Source organism: Vulpes vulpes, chromosome 10 (assembly GCF_048418805.1).
Source record: "Vulpes vulpes isolate BD-2025 chromosome 10, VulVul3, whole genome shotgun sequence".
NCBI classification, from domain to species: Eukaryota; Metazoa; Chordata; class Mammalia; order Carnivora; family Canidae; genus Vulpes; species Vulpes vulpes.
The window spans coordinates 97,553,837-97,575,766 of NC_132789.1; the positions used below are offsets into that span (position 1 = coordinate 97,553,837).

Sequence of the window (21,930 nt, forward strand, 5' to 3'; positions counted from 1 at the left end):
TGAGGTCTTCTTTCTGGTGCCTATGAGCCAATTGCTGCCTTCTTTCAATCAGGGGTTGTGAAAATGTTAAGCTTCCTCAGCAGCAGTAAAGCATCTGCTATTCATTTTGTAGATGCAGAGAGACAGTTGTGATAGTGGGTGGGGGTTCTTGTTCCAGCGTTGTCTAGGACAAATAGCGGTCTCAGACTTAGCACTCTTCTCGGTGAGCCCAAGAGTAGATAGTTCTAGGAGGATTTCCAAGAAGCTCAGCTGAAAAATACTTCAGCCTTTCCAACAGCTTAATGCCTGTCTTAGTTGGCCTCCCAGAGTAGTTTTGTTTCCTATACTGAACCCTGACTGATAAAGGGAGTGAAAGCCAGATAGCTCTCAACTGAGTTTTCTGTTCTTAGAACCAAGGGATGTTTCTAGGCACAGCACCCAGAGGAGCTGCTAGCTTAAAACCAAGTCTCAAGTCCAAAGTCAGGTATTTACTAAATCCCAATCCAAACAGAAATAAAGGAAAATAAAATGCCAAACAGTCAGATGACAGGTTTCAGGGAAAAGGGGAGCTTGAAAGCTGATCCATGAACACAATGAAAGGCAACAGAAAATGGTCTGAAGGAATTTGTAAGCTGGAATTCATCATTCCTGTTGGGTTTTCGTTTGTTTTTTGTTTTGTTTTGTTTTGACTTTGGTTTGGTTTTGTAGTTTATGTGGCAAGAGTTTGAACCACTTAAGGAATTCATGTTAATAAACACAGAGGCTCTCTCTCTGTGTCTCTCATGAATAAATAAATAAAATCTTAAAAATAAATAAATACATACATACATACATACATACATACATACATACATAGGCTGAGGGTGAGGGTCCTCATTTACACACCACACTAACAAGCTTGCAGCATGTGAGAGACAATACTGAGCCCCTGATGGTTTTAGAGCACTAGGTTCCTTTTATGCTTTGGAAAGACAACATTCAAGCAAAGTTCAAAACAGAGTAGACACAGTATGATCTGGAAGGAAAAGACAAATTATGGGACCAGTGAAATATTACAGGGCAGATATGAAAGCACAAACTGAGGAAAGGACAAATGAAAAAACATATCTGAGGTAGATTTATCAAGACACTTTCTAAGGGATTGGAGGTACACGACAGGAAGAAATGTACTTTCTAATTTGGGCAAATGGATAAATGTAATGCTTTTCATAAAGATATTAGAATGGTACAGGATTCAGGGAAATGAAGAGTTTAGGCAGAAAGTCAGGATTACAGGATTTCAGTACTGGTTTTGTCCTTGATAAGTTGTGCGACCCTGAATCAACCCCTTAATCTTCAAGCTCTTGCGTGTGTAATGGAAGCAATAATATCTGTCCTCCACAATACACGTAATTGATGTGAGAATAAAATGAGCTAATGTGACAGTGACGTGAAAAATTAAGTTGTTTTCTGATTTTTATTATAACTCATTTGGCAAAACTAGAAAGTTGTAGCAAAAAAACTCCCCACACTTGAAAAATTTGATTTAAGTTCCTTCATCTAGCTCAGTTGAACGCTTGATCCAAAATGTCATTTATTATTTTTGCCTGAGACCGGTGATCTGGGCTACTTTCATACGAAACAAGAATAACATGACACGGCGCATGGTATTTTATTTAGAAAGACAACTGAATAAAGTGGACGTAATTCAGAGATTTTTATGGAAATGGAGACAATTGCTGGGAAACAGTGTTTTTCAGTGTGCCCACCCTTGTGTAATATCAGTCAAAACTCCCCTGAGGCGATTAGAAGGAAAACACAGTGAGCTATAATCTCATCATCACGTCCACGTCCACAGTAAGCAACGGGAACCACTGGGAGCCCTGTCTTCATTTTTCAACCATTCTGACAAGCAGAGGCAATGAACATAAGCCATTTTATGTATTGTCTTGTTACAGCAAAAAAAAAGAAGTTGCAACATGCTTTTGTATTTCACATATGTTCTTCACCAAGAACACAACAAAACAAAAGAACTGCACTTGTAAATCAGTATCTGAGTTAATTTTGTGTTTGACACAGGAATAAAAGCATGTGTAAAGCAATCTCATTTTATGCACATAAAAGTAGTAATTTTAAGAGAACAGTAACAGGAATTGGACAAAAACCTGTCAAATTAACACTACTGAGAAATTATATAGACTGCTCTCTGTTTTTTCAAGTAATTTTAAATAAAACCAAATAAATTTTGATATGTACACTAACTAAAATAGGACATACATGATTTATTATGCATGCTCAATTCAATAAAGCATTATGAGAAAATATGGCTGTTTTCACATATGGAGTCTTAATTTTTGTAGTTATACCTTGTCCTCATTGGGCATATACTTAGATCAGTGTAGCTTTCTAAATAGGTTGACTTAGTTATTATTGCAAAATCATGTAAATATATTAATTATATTTTAAATAAAGTCCAGTATAATAGCTAGGATAACATTCTTCTCATCATTTATAATACATGTATAGGAATAGATTAGATCATATCCAGGGTTCTTAAAATCTCAGCCGGAAATCTTTCTAGAAAGGTAGGCAGATGAGGAATGCAACTCATCTATGGATTTTGACTATACATCTCAAACTTGAGAGTTTCACATGTATTTCACAAAATCAGACATAATTAATTTATATAAAGAGTTACTATATCTAGAAAAAGTTTCTTTTTCTTCCTTTATTATTACCTGGCTTAGTAACTGGGAAAATTTGCTTGAGATGTCTTCATCTCAGTTTTTCCATCGGTAACATGGAAAGAATAATATAATAAAGAGTCTCTTGGGAGAAAAAAATAAAAATGAACTGGACTGAGCTTGGCACCGTTCCCCCTGGGATAGGCTGGTGATGGGCAATGCATGATAGTCTTAGCCAAGATTGAGTGAAATATTACTTCCTTTCCTTAGTGTCAGGAATTAGCATAAAGCTCTCAGAATATCTCCAGTGAGAAGTTTCCCTGTACTTGGAAGAAGCTGGCTTTATAGGGATCCATCTTCAGAACCCTACCTGCATGGTAGTTGTAATTTATTTTCTGATGCACATTTACTCTTTACCTTGCTCTTCAGGGCTGGTTAAGAGATGTAACTTACTCTCTGCTATGAGGAGTAAAGTTCTACGTTGGGAATAAGGTAGATAAAGACAAGGAATAGGAAATGCCCTTTTGGCCAAAGCTAACAGAGGGGTGGAAACAGTAGTCAACAGCAGAAGAAAATGTCCTCCTCTGAAACAGTGATACCCAGCGGACCTCTGGCAGCAACAAGCATAGAGGGAGCTTGATCACAGGGTATAACCGAAAACTGTGAGAGAATCATTTGAAGGAGTAGAATTTTAGGTGATCAAGTTGAAGTAAATAATTCTAATATGGGTTTTAATAATTGCTCTAAATATAAGATAGTTTTGTAGAGATAAGAATGAAATTTTGGTGGGAAGCAACATTAAAAGCACCATATGGAATATTATTCAGCCATTAGAAATGATGAATATCCACCATTTGCTTCAACATGGGTAGAACTGGAGGGTATTATGCTGAGTGAAGTAAGTCAACTGGAGAAGGACAATCATCATATGGTCTCATTCATTCGGGGAATATAAAAAAAAATAGTAAAAGGGATTATAGGGGAAAGGAGAGAAAATGAGTGGGAAATATCAGAGAGGGTGACAAACCATGAGAGGCTCCTAACTCTGGGAAATCAACAAGGGGTAGTGGAAGGGGAAGTGGGTTGGGGGTTGGGTGACTGGGTGATGGGCACTGAGGGGGACACTTGATGGGATGAGCACTGGGTGATATGCTATATGTTGGCAAATTGAACTTTAATAAAAAATATACAAAAAATAAAAATAAAAAATAAAGAATAAAAAAATAAAAGTACCATATGCTTACAATCACAGGGAAGTTAAATATCTAATTTAAAGATACACCACTAGTGAGTGGCAGATTCAGAATGGAAAATACCATGAATCACAGTCAGAGGCAGCACTAGGAGCTAGGAGGGCTGAATTCTTAATCCAGGGCTGTCAGACTTGATCAAATCAATAAAATATTCTGAACTTTGCCCATGATTACCCAAGTAGGAAGTGGTAGAGCTATGATTCAAATTAAAGTAATAGGAACAAAGAAATAGTTGGCACACATGCAAAAATAATGAAATAGCAGATTTAAAACACCAAAATTAAAAGCCATTGGATTAAATTCAATTAAAAAGCAAATATTTCCCATGTGGATAAAAAAGTACAACTATTAATGAGATACATATATATATGAGGCACAACTTAAATATAAATGAAAGTAATAATAATGTAAAAAACATGTATCATACAAAAACTAATAAAAAGAAAGGTGGTATAACAATATAATATCAAAATAGACTTTAAGTAAAGAATCACTACTGTGAATAAAGAGGAACATTTTGTAATGATAAAATGGTTAGTAGATGAGGAAGATCAAATTTTATGAAACCAATACCACAGCTTCAAAACATATAAGCAAAATTGGTAACATTAACAAGATAAACCTATAAGCATGGTGGAAGACAATAACACACCTCCCTAAAACTACCAGAACAAGCAAACAAAAAGAAAATCAGTGGGAATACAGGTATTTGAAAAACATGATTGACAAACTTAAGCTAATTGATTTTTATAAAACACTGCACCTGACAAGTGCAAAATGCACATTCTTTCCAAGTACATATGAAACATCTATCAGAGTTACCATTTGGTGGGATATTGAGCTATTTGAACAAATTTCAAAAGATGCAAAAAATAATAATATGATAACTAGAAAATATCCCCCCAGATTTGAAAGCTAAGAAATCATACTTCTAATATCCTGTGAGCTAAAAATATTCAATGAAAGTATGAAACTATTTTGAATCACATGATACTTTAAAAAATGATATATTTCCTATGTCATATAAGGTGATGATGTTTTAAAAGGCTATGCTTTTTTTTAAAGATTTTATTTATTTATTCATGAGACACACACACACACACACACACACACACACACACACAGGCAGAGACACAGGCAGAGGGAAAAGCAGGCTCCATGCAGGAAGCCTGATGTGCGACTCGATCCCGGGATTCTAGGATCACGCCGTAGGCCGAAGGCAGGCACTAAACCTGAGCCACCCAGGGATTCCCTAAAGGCTATGTTTTAAAAGTGGAAAATTTATAGCCTGGAAATGCCCATATCAGAAAAGTTGATATTCAATGATCTAAGTATTTGTCTCAAGAAATTAGAGAACAAAAAACAAATTGTACCCAAAGTAAATAAAATAGTAAATCAAAAGGACAGAATAATTAAAAATATTCAGCCAAGACAGCTGAATAGGTAAGAATAGTCTTTTCTAGTTAGTGGTAGATGGTACTAGAAATGATTGGATTACATGAATACCCACATTCAAAAGAATGAATGTGGATCCCTCCTTCCCAACATGTGCAAAGATTAACTCAAAGTGGCTCACAGACCTAAATGTAAAAGCTAAAACTATAAAACTCTTAGAAGTAAACACAGGAGTAAATTTTCTGATTTCTGGTCAAGCAGTGATTTCTTCAACGCAATAGTAACAACACAATCAATAAAAAAAAAAAAATTGATGGGTTGGATTTCATCAAAATGAAATGTTTTTGTGTTTCAAAGAATATTATCAAGAAAGTGAAAAGAAATTCACAAACTGGGAGAAAATATGTGCAAATATTTCCATATATAAAAACCGTATACAATGGGGGAATTGTGTTCGGAACATATAAATAACTCTGACAACTCAGTAGTAAAAAGACAATTGAATAGACTTTTTCTCAAAGATGTATGGGTAGCTAAGGAACACCTGAAAACAAGCTCTCCATCATTAGTTATTAGGCAAAGTAAAAACTAAAATCACAATGACCATTTATGCCCATTAGGATGGTTATAATTAAAAAGCCAGACAATCATAAGTGCTGGAGAGAATGAAACCCTCAGACATTCCTGGTACAGAGAATATTGTGGCAGTTCCTTGTGTTGTTTAAAATACAGAGTTACCGTATGGCTATTTGATTCTACTTGTAAGCATCTAATTGAAGAAAATGAAAATATATGCTCATATGAATACTTGTATGCAAATGCTCATAACAGCATCATTCACAATAGCCAAGAAGTGGAAACAACTCAAATCAATAGATGAATGAATAACCAAATGTGGTGTATTCAGACAATGGATGCAATGGGATACTATTTGGCAATAGAAAGGAATGAAGTACTGACACATGCTACAAGATGGATGAACCTCAAAAACATCATACTGAAAAAAAATATGCATCTGCATGGCTCAGTCAGTTGAGCATTTGACTCTTGATTTTGGTTCAGGTCATGATCTCAGGGTTGTGAGATCAAGCCTGGTGTCGGGCTCTGCACTGGGCATGGAGCCTGCTTAAGATTCTCTCCCTCCTTCACCCTCCGTCACTCCTTTAATGCACCTGTTCTCTTTTTCTCTCTCTCTAAAGAAAAGGAAAAAGAAAAACAAAACAAAACATCATGCAAAGTAAAAGAAGTCACAAAAGACCACATATCGTACAGTTTCACTTGTAGCAGATATCCAGAATAGACAAATCTATAGAGACAAAAGTAGATTAGTAGTTGCCTAGGCTTGGGGGGTTGGAGGGAGGGCTGGTGACTGATTCCTAGTGGTTAAAAATTTCTTTGAGGATGCTGACAGTGTTCTAAAACTAGATTACACTGATGGTTGTGCAATTCTGTAAATACACTAAAAACTATTCAATTGTATATTTTAAATTAGTAGACTTAACAGTATTTAATATATATCTCAATAGGCATGTTAAGAACAAAATGACAAAGTATTAAATTTGTTCTTTGAAATGTAATGATTATAACTAGCAAGAAATATGATAAAAAGAGACTAATTAAAAATACCACTGTCAGAAAGGAAAAGAGGACATCATTACAGGTCTTACAGGAATTAAAAAATAACATGAACACTTTTATGCTAATAAGTTTGAGAATCTCATATTATTTGAATGAAATGGTCGTATCTCTAGAAAAATGTCACTTATCAAAATTGATAGAGAAATGAAATAAATTCTGCTTTCTGTATTTCTGAAATATGTTGGAATCTCTTTTCATTGTCATGGATTTATTCCTTTTTTGTGTATTTATATAATCCTTCTTTGGGATCTCAGGAAGACAAAGGGGTAAACCACAACACTGAAAGGGAAGTATACACCTGAATAGAAAATCAAGTATTAAACAAAAGTAGATGATTTGACAGAGACAATTTTAATCTCATAAGAAAACATCACTTGGTCCCTGTTAAATATAAGAAGGTAGAAGAAAGTCCAAAATTTTTTTCTATGGAGAAGCAGATTTATTTTTAATCTTTGCATCTCCTTGTGTGTAACAAAATCAATGTATTATAGTAACACAAAGATCAGCAAACACATTGCATAAAGGCTAGGTAAAAGAACAGGTTTTCTTAAACAATTTTCCACTATTAAGCGTCTCTGTAATACAAAAAATTAATACAAGCCAGTGGCAGTGGACCTAATCCTAAGACATTTCAGAAAATATCGTGAATAATGTGGTTTTGGGTTTTGACAAAACACTATGCATATAACTGCACTAATTTTTAAGTTTATTCTTACACTGAAGAGGCAGTAACAACATCAACAATGTTATACACACTGAATAGTGCTGATTTGTCTCATCTCCACAGGTAAAATTACTCAACCCACAAAAACAGGACAACCAATTTTTGTTTGCAGTCTCGTCATCGTAAGTGTAATAAAATTTGGTTGGTGTGATGATGTATCTGTGAAAGTTGACAAGTTGGTAACTGCAGTGTGAAAGCGATTTCATTTTTTATCTTTAAAGAATTACTGGATCGTTAAATTAAATTTTATTCCTGTAGGCTGCACTGAACACATACATGGAAACCAGGCGGCTAAGTTCCCATATCTTCATTTGAGTTGTTGGTTTCCTAATGTGGAGTCACAAGGCTGTCTTCATGAATTATTCCACTTAATAATTACCGTTGACAATTACTAAGGTGATATAAAAATAATTTAACAGGCCATCAACTAAAAGGTTGTTTTAACCTAAGGGATTTGCCTCATATGTTGAACAGACATTTTACTGGATGATATTGTGCTAAATGGTTGAAGCAAATTAAGCCAACACAAGAGAATATATTAAATAACCTTATCCAGTTCCCCAGAAATGTAGCTGATAATTACTAGTATCCAAGAGGATGTTCAACCAATCAATTATTTCCAATATAAATCCAGAAAGTATGTTTTTCATCTCCAAGTTCATTTTAAACACTATTTAAACTATACTTCATTTGCACTTTAACATTTAGTAGATGCAAATAAAAATCTCAGAAAAGATTAGCGCTCCTATATAAATGCACTAAACTGACCTATTTCTAATCCTGGATAAATCCCCTTGGCAAATATTTAGCCAAAACCTGTTTCCCTATCTGTGAAATGGGGAATATAATACCTATATTAAAGAAGTGTTATGAATATTTTACAAATAACACACATATATTAATATGCATAATGTGTGTATACAATGTAATGTATATAATCTGTACAATATGTAAAATACACACAATATAATACAATATATGCAATGTAATATATAATGTATTCAACAAAATGCGTAAGAAGTTCAGATTGAAATGTGAATCTCAAATGTTTTTCTAATAAAGTCAGTGTTTTTATCTTTCCCTGGGCATATTCTCTGCATCATAGAAGAGTGTATTAGAGGGGCACCCGGGTGGCTCAGTTGGTTAAGTGTCTGGCTTTGGCTCAGGTCCTGATCTCCGGGTCCTGGGATCAAGTCCTGCTCCTGGGCTCCCCTCTCAGCAGGAAGTCTGCTTCTCCCTCTCCTGCTCCCTCTTCCCCTCCCCCTGGTTGTGTTCTCTTTGTCTCTCTCTCGCAAATAAATAAATAAAATCTTAGAAGAGAAAAGATCAGAAAAGAAAGAGAGTATCTGAGCATGGATGCTTGAATGAGATTTAGTAGCAGGGCAAACATGGCAAGTTACCTCTTTCCTCCCGAAAATGGGGGTTTCATATATTTCACACAGGCCTGTCCTGGAGATTAAATGAATTGCTAACCTGTCAGGTGCCCAGAACAGCGCCTGGTCCTTAGTATGTATTCAACAAACGTTAATTTTTATTGTATTATTTTCCTATGTATGTTTTGCCAAGTGAGCAAATCCATATACAGTTACAGGTACATGTTTCCTCCTCAAAAGAATATGTTTTGACACACAGCTTCTCTGCACTGCTCACTGGGAAGGCTCATTGTTCTCTCAATGGGACCTACCTTCATGTGGCCACTTAATTACTAGAAGTGCTGCTACAGCCTAATATGTAAGACTACATGTTGGATGTTAAGGCTGGATAAATGATACAAAAATTATTTAGTTTAATTCCACTATTTATGGAAAGTTATCATCTTTAATATTAGTTTAAGTGTATTTCTCTCAGTTACTGAAGATGATTCTGCTTACTTACTACACAAAGTAGACAATATGTCTTTAAAAGTAAACAGAACACAAGGGTTTAATTTTTCCATGCTAAACATTTATATAATGTCACAAAATGCCTCTTCCTCTTCTCTCTTTACCACCATCCTCTTTTTATCAGTCTTTATAACTCTTAGGGGTCTTTGGGGAACACTCTAACCTCCACAGCTGGGTTAGGTATCCATCTAAGGGCTTCTCTGACACCCTTTGTGTATCTTACTCTTGACCTATTCATTTACTTCTTTTCTTGACTAGGTTCTTGAGGTTAATCAAGCACGGTGTCTTTTTTTTCCTCCAATAATATATATTTATTGCATAGCATAGTGCTCGGTACATAGCTGACTCTCAATAGAGACTAGTTAAATGAATAAATGAAGGGACCTCCTACACTGAGGGAACTGTTCTGAATCACTGATTTCCTCTGTGATTCATTTATCTTTGTTTTGTTCCATGGCAACAACAGCTCTGGAGCCCCAAACTACAACTCAGCAATTCGCAACCCTGGATACAAAACAATTCATTCATTAGGTAGTGCAATAGCTATGATGGTGGGTTAGAGGAGAATTTATTTGGGTGCCTGAGAATCTCAGATGGTTGAGCCTCTGACTCATGATTGCGCCTCAGGTCATGATCTCAGGTCATGGTCTCTGGGTCCTCAGATCAAGTCCTGTGTCCTCAGGATCCACATTCAGTGGGAGTCTGCTTGGGACTCTCTCTATACCCCTCTCCATACCCTCCCCTAGTTTGTGTGTTCTCTCTCTTCTAATAAATCAATAAATCTTTAAAAAGCAGTTATTCTAGGATAAGAATCGTCATGCTATATCATATAACTGCCTGTCAAATATTTATATGAATAAAATATTCTCTAAGATAGCATAGAGGACTGAAATAATTTAGAACTCCAGATTCCTGTTTTTCTACTTTTCTAATCTTTCTCAACCATAGTTCCTCTATCTGTGCAATGCAAACAGCAAAACCTACCTTCAGAGTTACCATGAAGTTTTGAGATACACATCTAATCTCTTCCGGCATAGAAAAGGCATTGAAAAATTATTATACTATTAGTTATTGTGTTTTGAGATATAAATTTACCTAAGACCTCGATCCTACTTGTCTTTTGAATAAGATTGAAGAAGACTGTTACACAGAAATAGCTCTGAGTTCTTCAGTCTGACTCTGACATGTTCCACTTATTTCCAGGTCCAATTTTTATTCTGAGGCAAAAACAAGCTGACTCGACAAATACCAAGTCAACTTATCCTCCCTGTCATCTGTGTCATTTGAGAGTGGAGAAAAACTGTGTGCCTCAATTCCACATACACAGCTGAGGCCTGTCCTATTTGGGTATACACAACTCTGCTCATTGGTCCTCATAATCAGATTAAAATATTTGAAAATCAATGTGTTCTAAATACTATACAAATAGTAGAATTCCACATCTTTCAGAGGAGCTCACAATTTAATTTATATCTAAATTAAACAGACAGTCATGACACATTTTGATAACAAGCAGCTATGAACACAATCTTGTGATTTACTCCTTACAGGAAAAGATCTCTTCATATGAGGAGCATTTTTAGATCAATTATTACTATTGTGAATAATCATGTTTTGACACTGTTCAGTAACTATACAATTAAAGTTAATACATTACCTTAAGCTGCACAATGAATGTAATTTTTCTTCCTAGTGTGATGTTTGAAGCACCAATCTCCCCCTTTGCATTCTTCAATTCAATCTGTTTCTATAACAACCACTGGGCTATATTTTTAATGATTTTACTTTCTTACAAAAATCAAAGCTCTTGAAAGGCATAATGTCTTTTATTTAATTTCCCTCATTTGTGTTTTACAGTTATTCTAATAAAATTTTAGATTTCATTCACTATTGCCTTTGGCAGTACTTAGTAAAGACTTTTGTAATAGTGATTAAAAACAATAACTGATAAATGATCAAGTAGGAAAGATTTAAAAGGGAAAAGAAAATGAGCTTAAGAAAAAAACTCTAAAAAAAAAAAAAAGAAAAAAAAAAGAAAAAATTCTATCTTCCCTGACTGCATTTCAGAATGCATATAAAGACCACTGCACAATAAACAACTGGTCCACCGGCTCAGAGAAGCAAGGTGAGCCTGTTGAAAATAAGTCTGTGGGTTTAGTGGGAAATTTAATATACTCCAATTCCTCTTTCTATTTCCCTTATATTTGGTTTCTAGGAGAGGTAATATTTGTGGGACAATACTAGTCCACTGTCTGTAGGCAGATGAGTGATTTGCCCTGGTCTGGTAAGACTAAAAGTGAATGATGGGCTGAGTTAGGAAGAAAGTGAGGACAATGACTGATAAATATTAACTGGTAAGTGTGATTTAAAAAAAAATTTATTTTTTTTTTAAATTAAGGACAAAATACATTTCTCTGTCTTATGCATTGGGCAAACTACCTCCAATACTAACTTCTTACTGAAAGTAGCATCTTATTTCAGTAGAATGTATTTTTTTACAATCTTGATTTTAGCTTCAAAAACTAAAATTTTCGGTCATAGAAACCATCTCAGAATTGTTTGATCTTTAAAATCAGTTCTTCCATATCTTGAGGCGTTTGGCATTTGTGATAAGAAGAAGGGATTTAATATATGAGCTATTACACTTAACAGAGCTTTATAAGCAAACAAAACTCGCTTTCACTTAGTTCATGCTCTCTGCTCAAGCTGTTTATCCATTCCAGAAATTTTATTAAGTTCCTATTATGCTCCAAAGACCGGGGATACACAGGTAAATAGGACAGATCTCCCCTTTTCATCTTATATCCAAAAGTAGAGAAACAGAAAAATCAACATGCACTCATGCTTATATGAATATTTTCAGATAAAGATGAGTCTGTGGAAAAAAAAGCAACACAGAACTGGCATAGAATGAACGGGTGAGGCATAAATGGGGCGAGACCAGGAGTAACTCTAATCAAGGTTGCTAGGAAGATATACCAAGTTCTGAACGAAGAAGCTAGCCAAGGAAAGATCTAGAAAAAGAAACGTTCAGGTATACAATCTAGATCTATGAAGAATATATACACGGCCCACATACCCGTCTCCTTAACTTATATAATACACGTCACCCCCATATTACTAATTTATGAAGCAGATTACTTTCTTCCTCAGTTTGATATGCTAATATCTGTGATTCAACAGTTGACTTGGATCAAATTTTATGGTCAATAATCAAAAGGATGTAATTCTTCACCCCAATTTGGTGATTAAATATATACTAGATTCAATACAACACACTCTAATCAATTTAACCGATTTCACTGCCAATGTTATGAGTAGAAGGCAGTAATTTATAACATTTTGTCGGGATCCCTGGGTGGCTCAGCGGTTTAGCACCTGCCTTTGGCCCAGGGTGTGATCCTGGAGTCCTGGGATCGAGTCCCACATTGGGCTCCCTGCACGGAGCCTGCTTCTCCCTCTGCCTGAGTCTGGGCCTCTCTCTCTGTGTGTGTGTATCTCTCATGAATAAATAAATAAAATCTTAATAAATAAATAATTTTGTTAATTTTAACACAAAGAACTTCAATTTACTAATTTGGATATGGCTATGCATAGCAAATGATAACCACTCCACCTCAATTTCAAGTTTTGGCTTAGAATAAGAACAATAAAATGTTATATCCAACTGTCTATAGAAGAAGCTCTAATGACTTATTGCCTTTGTTTTCATCAAATTTTGCTTTTGTGATATTATTGCTTAGTTAAATGGTGAGGTCATTTTAATTATTTTAAATTATACAAATTCTATGCATTTATTTTCTGTATGATATCCAGGGGATGCCAGTATTCACCAAATGATAAAGAATGGGATTCTTGGGATGCCTGGGTGGCTCAGCAGTTGAGTGTCTGCCTTTAGCCCAGGGTGTGACCCCGGGGTCCTGGGATCGAGTCCCATGTTGGGCTCCCCACAGGGAGCCTGCTTTTCCCTCTGCCTGTGCCTCTGCCTCTCTCTGTGTGTCTCTCATGAGTAAATAAATAAAATCTAAAAAAATATCAGAAGAAATCAGACTTAACCATTTCTCCCTTCTTGCCTGCTACTCAGATTATTTGACCTTTCTGAGTTAGGATATTTTCACTTGCATGATGCAAACAACAGTATCCACTTCTCATAATGGGCATGGTATATAAATAACCTAGAAACTAGAAGACTTGTGGCCTTATGAATTGAAGTGAATCAAGACTCTTAAGAACAGCTCCATATCATTATCTATCTGAATAATTAAATTTGTATTGTGTTCATCTCAGTATGGTTGTGAGCTATAATGAAACGATGGACATAAAGACTGCTTTGAAAATTATACAGGTTTATAAATCTATAACATACAGATATTAAATCCTTGAATGCTTTCTTATCTAGGCTTCCCTCTTTATTCTCGAGTTGTAAGCACTTCGTCCTGGACCATGTACATAGAAGGATGCACAATGTGCCCGAAGCTGATGAATACATGGTTGGAAGTGGCAAATTACCTCATCAAACACATCAAGTGACACTGTTTTTCTCTACCTAATGAATACCTATTTATAGCCTCAAAGATTCATCATTGATTATAGGAAAGTGATTTTCTTTGGAGTCATTGTTGCCTACCTAAAAAAAGACATTTTTGATCTCCCTATTTTGTCTTCTATAGATATTTTTAACTCATAAAACTGTTCCCCTTTTAATTTCTGATTATTATCTCCTTCACTCTCACTTTAAATATAATATAAAAACTCTGATTTCATTCAGGATATTGCTTAAGGATACAGTCAGTTTAGAGCATTTTGTTTTTATTTCTAACATGTGAACCATGTTACAATAAATTTAAAAGAGAGATTTCTTCCCTAGCTGTCCTACAAGGGGCTCTCTCACCCCTTTGGGTGCAGTAGACAAGAGATGGTTGCTTAATAACTATAATCTCTCAAATCTTTTGATGGTTTTATTCAATTTGAAATTTATTTAAGCTAAATAAATATTTTCTGAATTTAAAAAGCAGGTAGTCTGAATTACCTTATAGATTTAAAAACATCAAACAAACAACCCTATTCTGGGGCACCTGGGTGGCTAAGTTGGTTAAGCTTCTGCTTTTGGCTCAGGTCATGATCTCGAGGGTCCTGGGATTGAACCCCACGTAGGGCTCCCGGCTTAGTGAGGAATCTGCTTTTCCCTCTCCCTTTGTTCCTCCCTCCTGGATCCTGCACTCTCTCTCTCTGTCTCTTTCTCTCTCAAATAAATAAAAAACAAAACAAAAAAAATTATTCTTTTCAATTAGGTCAATTATTGATGAGAGTGGTGAAAATGACTATAAAATTGGCCATATTTATATGTCAGTCAGTGCAGAGTAGAGAATAACTTAACAGTCACATGTAATCATGAGATTAAGGAAAGGCCCTATTTGTCTTTATGCCCCACTATCATATATTATTATCTCATCCACAATATGTGTTTAGCCAAATGCATACAATTCAAATAATGACTGTTTTCCCCCAACCTGAGGAGACACGGCAGAGGGGCCCTCCAGATTAAGACTGTTTGGATTGCTGGAATCCCAGCCTCATCAATATTACCTGGGTTGCTTTGGGCAGGTTTTAAAATTTTTCCATGCCTCAGTTTCCTTATCCAGCTTATCCAGTTTCCTTTCCAAAACAGGGATAATGGGACGCCTGGGTGGCTCAGTGGCCTGGCGCCTGCCTTCGGCCCAGGACATGATCCCAGGGTCCTTGGATGGAGTCCTGCATCGGGCTCCCTGCATGGAGCCTGCTTCTCCCTCTGCCTCTGTATGCTTCTCTCTCTCTGTGTCTCTCATGAATAAACAAATAAAATCTTTAAAAAAACAAAACAAAACAAAACAAAACAGGGATAATGATTATACCTACCTCATCAGATTCTTGTGAGTATTAAAAATGAGAAGAGGTGTAAAATACTTAGGAAACTCCTGGCATTTAACCTTCTCCCTTTTCCTCCTCCTCATCTCCACCTCTACTCTATCATCTTTAGATAGAGTATGATTTGTACGGGAAAGCCTCAAATGCCCTGGATGACAGCAGAGGAGTAATAAAAGTATGGGCATATACAAAATGGAAATGTAGGACAAACCTGCTTCCTCTCAAAGGAATGCATTTGTGGTAGATGCTGGCTGAATGCTCTCAATTTCCTTATTCTAGTCATATAGGAAGACCATATTTCTCATCATTCTGACAGATACCCTGGGGTATGTCATTGGTTTCCAGCCAAGGGCATCAGGGCGGAAGTGATGCATATCACTTTCAAACTTAACCAGATAGCTCCATGGTCATCCACTCATTTTCTTTCCCTTATTTCATCTGATAAACTCAGATGTCCTTTGTTTAAGACAATAGTCCCAAGAGATAGAAGGAGCAGGGATCTACGCATTCATTGATGGAGAGTCAAATGAGTGAGTCATGAGCAAAAGCAAAGCTCAATCAGGCTAAGCCTTTGAAATTTCTGAGTTTACTTGTTCAAGCTCCTACTCATAATTTTTTATACCAATTACTAGGCTGATATTACTCAGCTCTAAATCAGTTCTATATTCCATTTCGAGATGCTGGAGCTACGGGCCTTCAAACCAGATTTCTCCTTTGACACTGACCTCTTGGTCAGCTTCTGCCAATACAAGTGCTAATGGAAACTAGAAGACAGGGACAGAGCAAGGATTAGCTGCTTCTTGCTTACCCTGTTTCTGCTAGTGTCATCGCAGCCATGATTTTTTTAAGTCAGCAGTGAAAGGCAGGTCCATTTCCTAAGGTTTTTTTTTTTTTTTTTTTCCACACTCTCATAACTATTCTTAGTGTACCATCCCTTCTTCCTCCCACTTAAATATGTAAGTATTGAGAGGAGCATCTCCTTCAGGGTCTAGAGCGAGGATCCTTAGGGTCCTCCCCTGAACTCAAGTTTCCCACAACAGCTGAGAAGCATCTCTCCTCAAACTCTGAGGAGATTCTCATTCAGCCTTTTAGGTTCAAATAACTCCTGCCTCCTCCCAGTGTCACCTCTCCGTATGGGTGGTTGTCACTTCTTACAGTTACTAAATACACACATTTTTTAAAAAAAGAACTTTTTCAGTCCTCCAAGAGCCAATTGAATAAATGTTCATATTACATTCTTTGTTGGAATTACTGTTTACTGTTTTCCTTACTGTACCTCAACTTTTATAACTACCTAAATATAGAAATTGGTGATCAAAGCCTAAGCGACCACAACAAAAATCTAAAATATTTGTCATTTGCTTAGTGGTGGGGCAGTGGGTGGCAAGGAAACCAATTTCAAAGGTAGAATGCCATCTAGCTGATGTTTTGGCAAATCTCTTGGCAAAACTGCTGTTTGGATTAACTTGAGAGGCAGACAGTGGACCTGCTGGGCTGGCAATATTCAAAATAGATGGGAAAACAAAAATTAATAATGTATGTTAATAACTATTAGCTACATTCAGCAAAGTGTTCAAAGAAGCTCATGAACTAGTATGAAAACAGTTCTGACTGGGTATAGGGAGACTATGGAAGTTTGGGGGCTCACTGGACAAAACATCTGGCTTCTTCTAAACCCCAGATGATAGGATATGACATTGATACAAGTGTTCAGTAACTAAGATGCAGTGAAAATTTACATTTGTATGAAGTAGTTCAAGACAAATATAAGATTTAGAGCTGACACTGAGTAAAACTTCTCAGTTGAACAAAGTATCTCTGTGCAAAGATCAGGTCAAGGGTATGGTCCTCCAGCCTAATTTTCAAGATACTGTCATCTTGAGACAGAGACATGAGAAGAGAAAGTCAAGGGCATCCAAGAAAGAGCTTTCTTAGGCACATGGACTATCAGGAAGTAAATAGACCAGAATCCTTTGAAGATTTCTGAAAATTGTAGAACTGAAGTACCATGATCCCAGAAATATGAACCTTAAAATATTTAAGATTTAAAACAATTTAGTCTCATAATTTTCCCAAAATAGGAAAAATATTTTAAGGCTATACAACCCTTAACAGGCAATTTAAATGTTGACAAGGAGAATAAAATGAAATGAAGAACTTCCCAAAGAGCTCATCCAGAGGCCAGAGAGAACCACAAACAAAGACGATCTTCCAGGGATCAGGGGCAAAGCCTATCCAAGGATCCTCCCTGACCTCTAAGTTAGGGAGACTTTAAAATGCCTGTCTAGTACGATTTCACCTCTGATTTCCATATGTGTACCCGATTCTTTTCCAAGCATAAATATTATTGTGATTTCCCTTTTCCCACTCCTTTCCTATATGTTGGTATATATGTATGTTGGGAGTTGGTTGCAAAATAAAGATAATTTATTCATAGGTGATTCACCATCATCACCACTTGATGAGGACAATAAATAACCAGTGCTCATGGGCTTGAACTGAACCCAGTGACTGAAATACTTGTGTCATTTCTCTTGGAACGTAATAACTCTTTTTCATGAGGGAGTGCAAACATGACTTGAATATTTGGCAACCAGAGGGAGGTCTAAGGAAGAGATGGACTGGGCGCCCCCTAATTCCATCTGCTCTTCTTTGGTCATATGGCTTCCTAGCATATTACCAGCCTCCACTGCAGTTCAGATGGGGCCATGAGATAGGTTTAGTCAGTGGAAGAGTATGCACACATTCGAGGCTGCTCCATAATAGCATATGCACAATGACTCCCATAGTCTCTCCTTTTTCCTCAGGCACCTAAGAAGCCCTGTCCTTAAGAAGGAGCATTAAAAGATGGCAGGAGGATGCATGTATCTTTGAATCATCATTTGACAGTGAAGGAGAGCTGCCTAAGACACACTGGTTATGACATAAGAAAGTCATATTTTATTTTTCTTTGTTAAGAAACAGATGGTGAAATTATGTTTCAGCGGCTAGAAGTTATCCATCCAAGACAGCATTAGATTTTGAAATATTAATTACTGGATTTATGAAATTGGTAACTTCCTGACTTTTCCTTCTACTAAAAGTATCTGGATGGGAAGGAAATGTCATCAAGAAAGTGAGGCAGCATGGTGTAGTACAAAAAAGCCTTGCCCTGAGAATCCTGGCTTCCAGCAATCTTTTTATCATTTACTAGCTAAGTGACACTGGGAAATTCAATTAATTTTTTCTGGGCCACAGTCCACATCTGGTAAATTAAACTAATATTAGGTTACCCAATTATAGGAGAAAGCAAGGCCAATGTTTACTCAAGAATTTTTATGGTTTTGGTCTATGGTTCTATGAAATATAAATTAAGCACTAAAGCCATTCTAATAAAAGCACAAAAGAATTTTTCTGTTTTAAAATTTCTAGCCTTCACATGATACTTGACAAAGTCCAGCTTTATATATAACTATTGTGTAACATATTTTTAAATGGTGTTAACTCATGCCAAGCAGTTTTATTGAAACAAAATTTACAAAAGATCATGTTTGAGATGAAACAAGGCAGATGATAATTTTAAAAAATCTATTCCTCAGAACTTTGACTATATCATTACATTACATGTATTTTTTTTGTACCCTCAGCCCTTTCCTCACAACCTAAGATGATGGAATTTAAGCAAAATTCCTCCTTCTATGCTTTGTTGACTAAAGGCTATTCCCTCAGGTGGTTTCTCTTGATATTCACTCAATAATATTTGCTCAGGATTATTATTTCTATTTAAAATAATGGAACTTATTGGGACACCTGAGTAGCTTAGTGGTTGAGCGTCTGCCCTCGGCTCAGAGCATGATCCCTGAGTCCCAGGATTGAGTCCTACACTGGACTCCCTGCGGGGAGCCTGCTTCTCCCTCTGCCTATGTCTCTGCCTCTCTCTGTGTGTCTCATTAATAAATAAGTAAAATCTTAAAAAAATAAAAATAAAAATAGGAAATTAATATAAAATAAAATAAGGTAACTTATCAAATAACTCTAAGTAAAAAATAAACCTAAAATCTTTGTTCATATTTAATTATACATTCATCAACTAATAAATCAGGCTAATGAAAACACTTGTGTTCATATAAAATGGCAAAACAATAATTAAAATATATCTAATATGTCAATTTAAAACTTAGAGGCTGAATATAATTTTTCTACTTTACATAAAAATGAAGAATGTTGCAACCAAATCTAAACAAAGAATGCATAAAATTCCTTTTGTATTGAGTTCTCTTTTCCTAGTCACTGGGAAACAATGGATAGTTACAGCTGGGTAGTTGAACTTAAAGCAGAAAACAAAACATGAAAAAGTAAAATATTGATTCAGTCTTCAAGTTATTTTTGCAATTATTTAATTCAGAGTTTTGCATAAAATTTATTTTGCATAAAATTTTGCATAAAATTTAATCCTCTTTTCAGACATTTTTAGAACATATATGGGAAAACACAGAGGGCATGATTCTGATTTTTCATTATTTTTGGATAATTGTACTCATTTTCCATTACACAAGTGTAGAATGCAAGATACAAACTTTAACTCTTTAAGGTCACTAACATAACGAAATGGCAAGGTCAAAAGAAATACAAGGAAAAAGAAACTCTTGTTTAATCTGAATTAAGCTCTAATAGTATATGACATTATTTTTATTAATATAAATTACACTGAATCTATATGAACAATATAATGCTAGTGCAAATGTTATTGTAAACAAGAATAATGTTTGCTTAAAAAGTTATCCCTTTCCAGATTTCTGCAGCATTCAATTTACATACAAGCCATTTTGAGGAAAAAATAACTTTCACTCACCAACGTGGAGGTTTGTGAGGCATCAGCCAAATCCCCTGAGATCTCGGGTGTTCGCGTGTTGTTTGGGATTCTGTGAGGGTTACGGGCTATCGCTTCACACCAGCCCAGCATTTTCTCCTTCCTCTTATCCCTTTTCAATTTCTGAAATTCTGAAAATAATTTACATTCCCTGAAACAGTTCACTTATTTTAGTTGTCTGTTTTTGGAAAATGTACATAATTGAAATTAAATAAGCAATTTAATGACGTACCAATGGAAACATCATATTTTAACCAGAGATTATGGTAAGGAAAAAAAGAGTATTTTGATTATTAATAATATCCCAAATATAAGGCAATGAAAACAGTACATATCTATTCAAAGAGCCTGACATCTTTTACACTCCAATTTGTAGCACTTCTAGACTGTGGGAATTCCTTACATCAGGTTCTAAATGTTATTTTTAAGAAGCAGTTTATAACAGGAGTTCTTACCTTGGGAGTTAAAAACAATTCCAGTTCCTGCTATATCTACATATTTCAATGACATCTAAAATTAGGTAGAGCTTTTCAGCTGAATGCCCTACAGATGCAAAATAAATTGAACACTGGTCAATGATAAAGATTACTCATTCTGGCAGTGGCATGATTATCTCCTTCATAAAGTTCTGCCAACTGAAGAGGGAGAAATTGTAGTACAGGCATGGCATGACATCCATCACCCCATCACCAGCACAGTCTATTCAAAAATAATAATTTAAAATTTTTCCCTACTGAATCCCAACTAAAAGTATTCTATAAATCTTTGTAGTTTTCCAGAATTTTCCATTCGGGGAAGTTTTTTTTGTTTTGTTTTGTTTTTTTGTCTGTGGAAAAGTATTATCAACAATGACTTTTTAATGTAATGGAGAAAACATTGTTTCCCTTGTAAAGTTTTACAGCCTACTTTTCCACTCCACCACACTCAGTAATTAGAAATAGTTTATTGCAGGTCTTTAGTTAAATGCATTACACTGTCAATTAAATATCAAAAATAATGTGTAGTAATTATTTTTCACAGCATCCAAAGCAATTAGCAATCTGGTGGTTTATAACATTTCAGAGATTCAAAATAGCACATTTCATAGCACTAAGAAAAGTAACATAAAGAAAGGTTGCACTAACGGATTGATGAGTTATTACTCTAAATGGCAAAATACAAAATACTCAAGTTAAATGGATCTGAACAATGTAAATAGAGAATTTATATAAAAAACACTTTAGAGGAGCAGTTCAAAATGGAAACATAGGAATAGCCTGAACTTACATCCTCCCATGGACACACCAAATCTACAGTTATATATGGAAAATTCTCTCTGGGGACGCCTGAGTGGCTCAGCGATTGGGCACCTGCCTTCAGCCCAGGGCGTGATCCTGGAGTCCCAGGATCGAGTGCCACATCGGGCTCCCTGCATGGAGTCTGCTTATTCTCTCTCTGCCTGTGTCTCTGCCTCTCTCTGTGTGTCTCACAAAAAAGGAAAGGAAAGAAAGGAAAGGAAGAAAGGAAGAAAGAAAAGAAAGAAAGAAAAAGAAAGAAAGAAAGAAAGAAAGAAAGAAAGAAAGAAAGAAGAAAGAAAGAAAGAAAGAAAGAAAGAAAGAAAGAAAGAAAGAAAGAAGAAAGAAAGAAGAAAATTCTCTCTGAA

The 21,930-nt window shown here is 35.7% G+C and overlaps 1 protein-coding gene across 4 annotated transcripts in view; it reads right to left on the reverse strand.

Moving 5' to 3' along the window:
- Positions 1 to 21,930, reverse strand: part of MARCHF1 (membrane associated ring-CH-type finger 1) — an 800,787-nt gene that overhangs the window by 263,319 nt on the left and 515,538 nt on the right. For 3 of the 4 annotated variants that reach the window (XM_072724983.1, XM_072724981.1, XM_072724985.1), the window contains one exon: positions 20,271 to 20,419. The exons of the other annotated variant lie outside the window; for it this stretch is intronic. In XM_072724983.1, coding sequence (XP_072581084.1) covers positions 20,271 to 20,381 — 111 coding nt within the window. In that variant the 5' untranslated portion in view covers positions 20,382 to 20,419. The remainder of the gene's footprint in view (positions 1 to 20,270; positions 20,420 to 21,930) is intronic. 4 annotated transcript variants of the gene reach the window in all.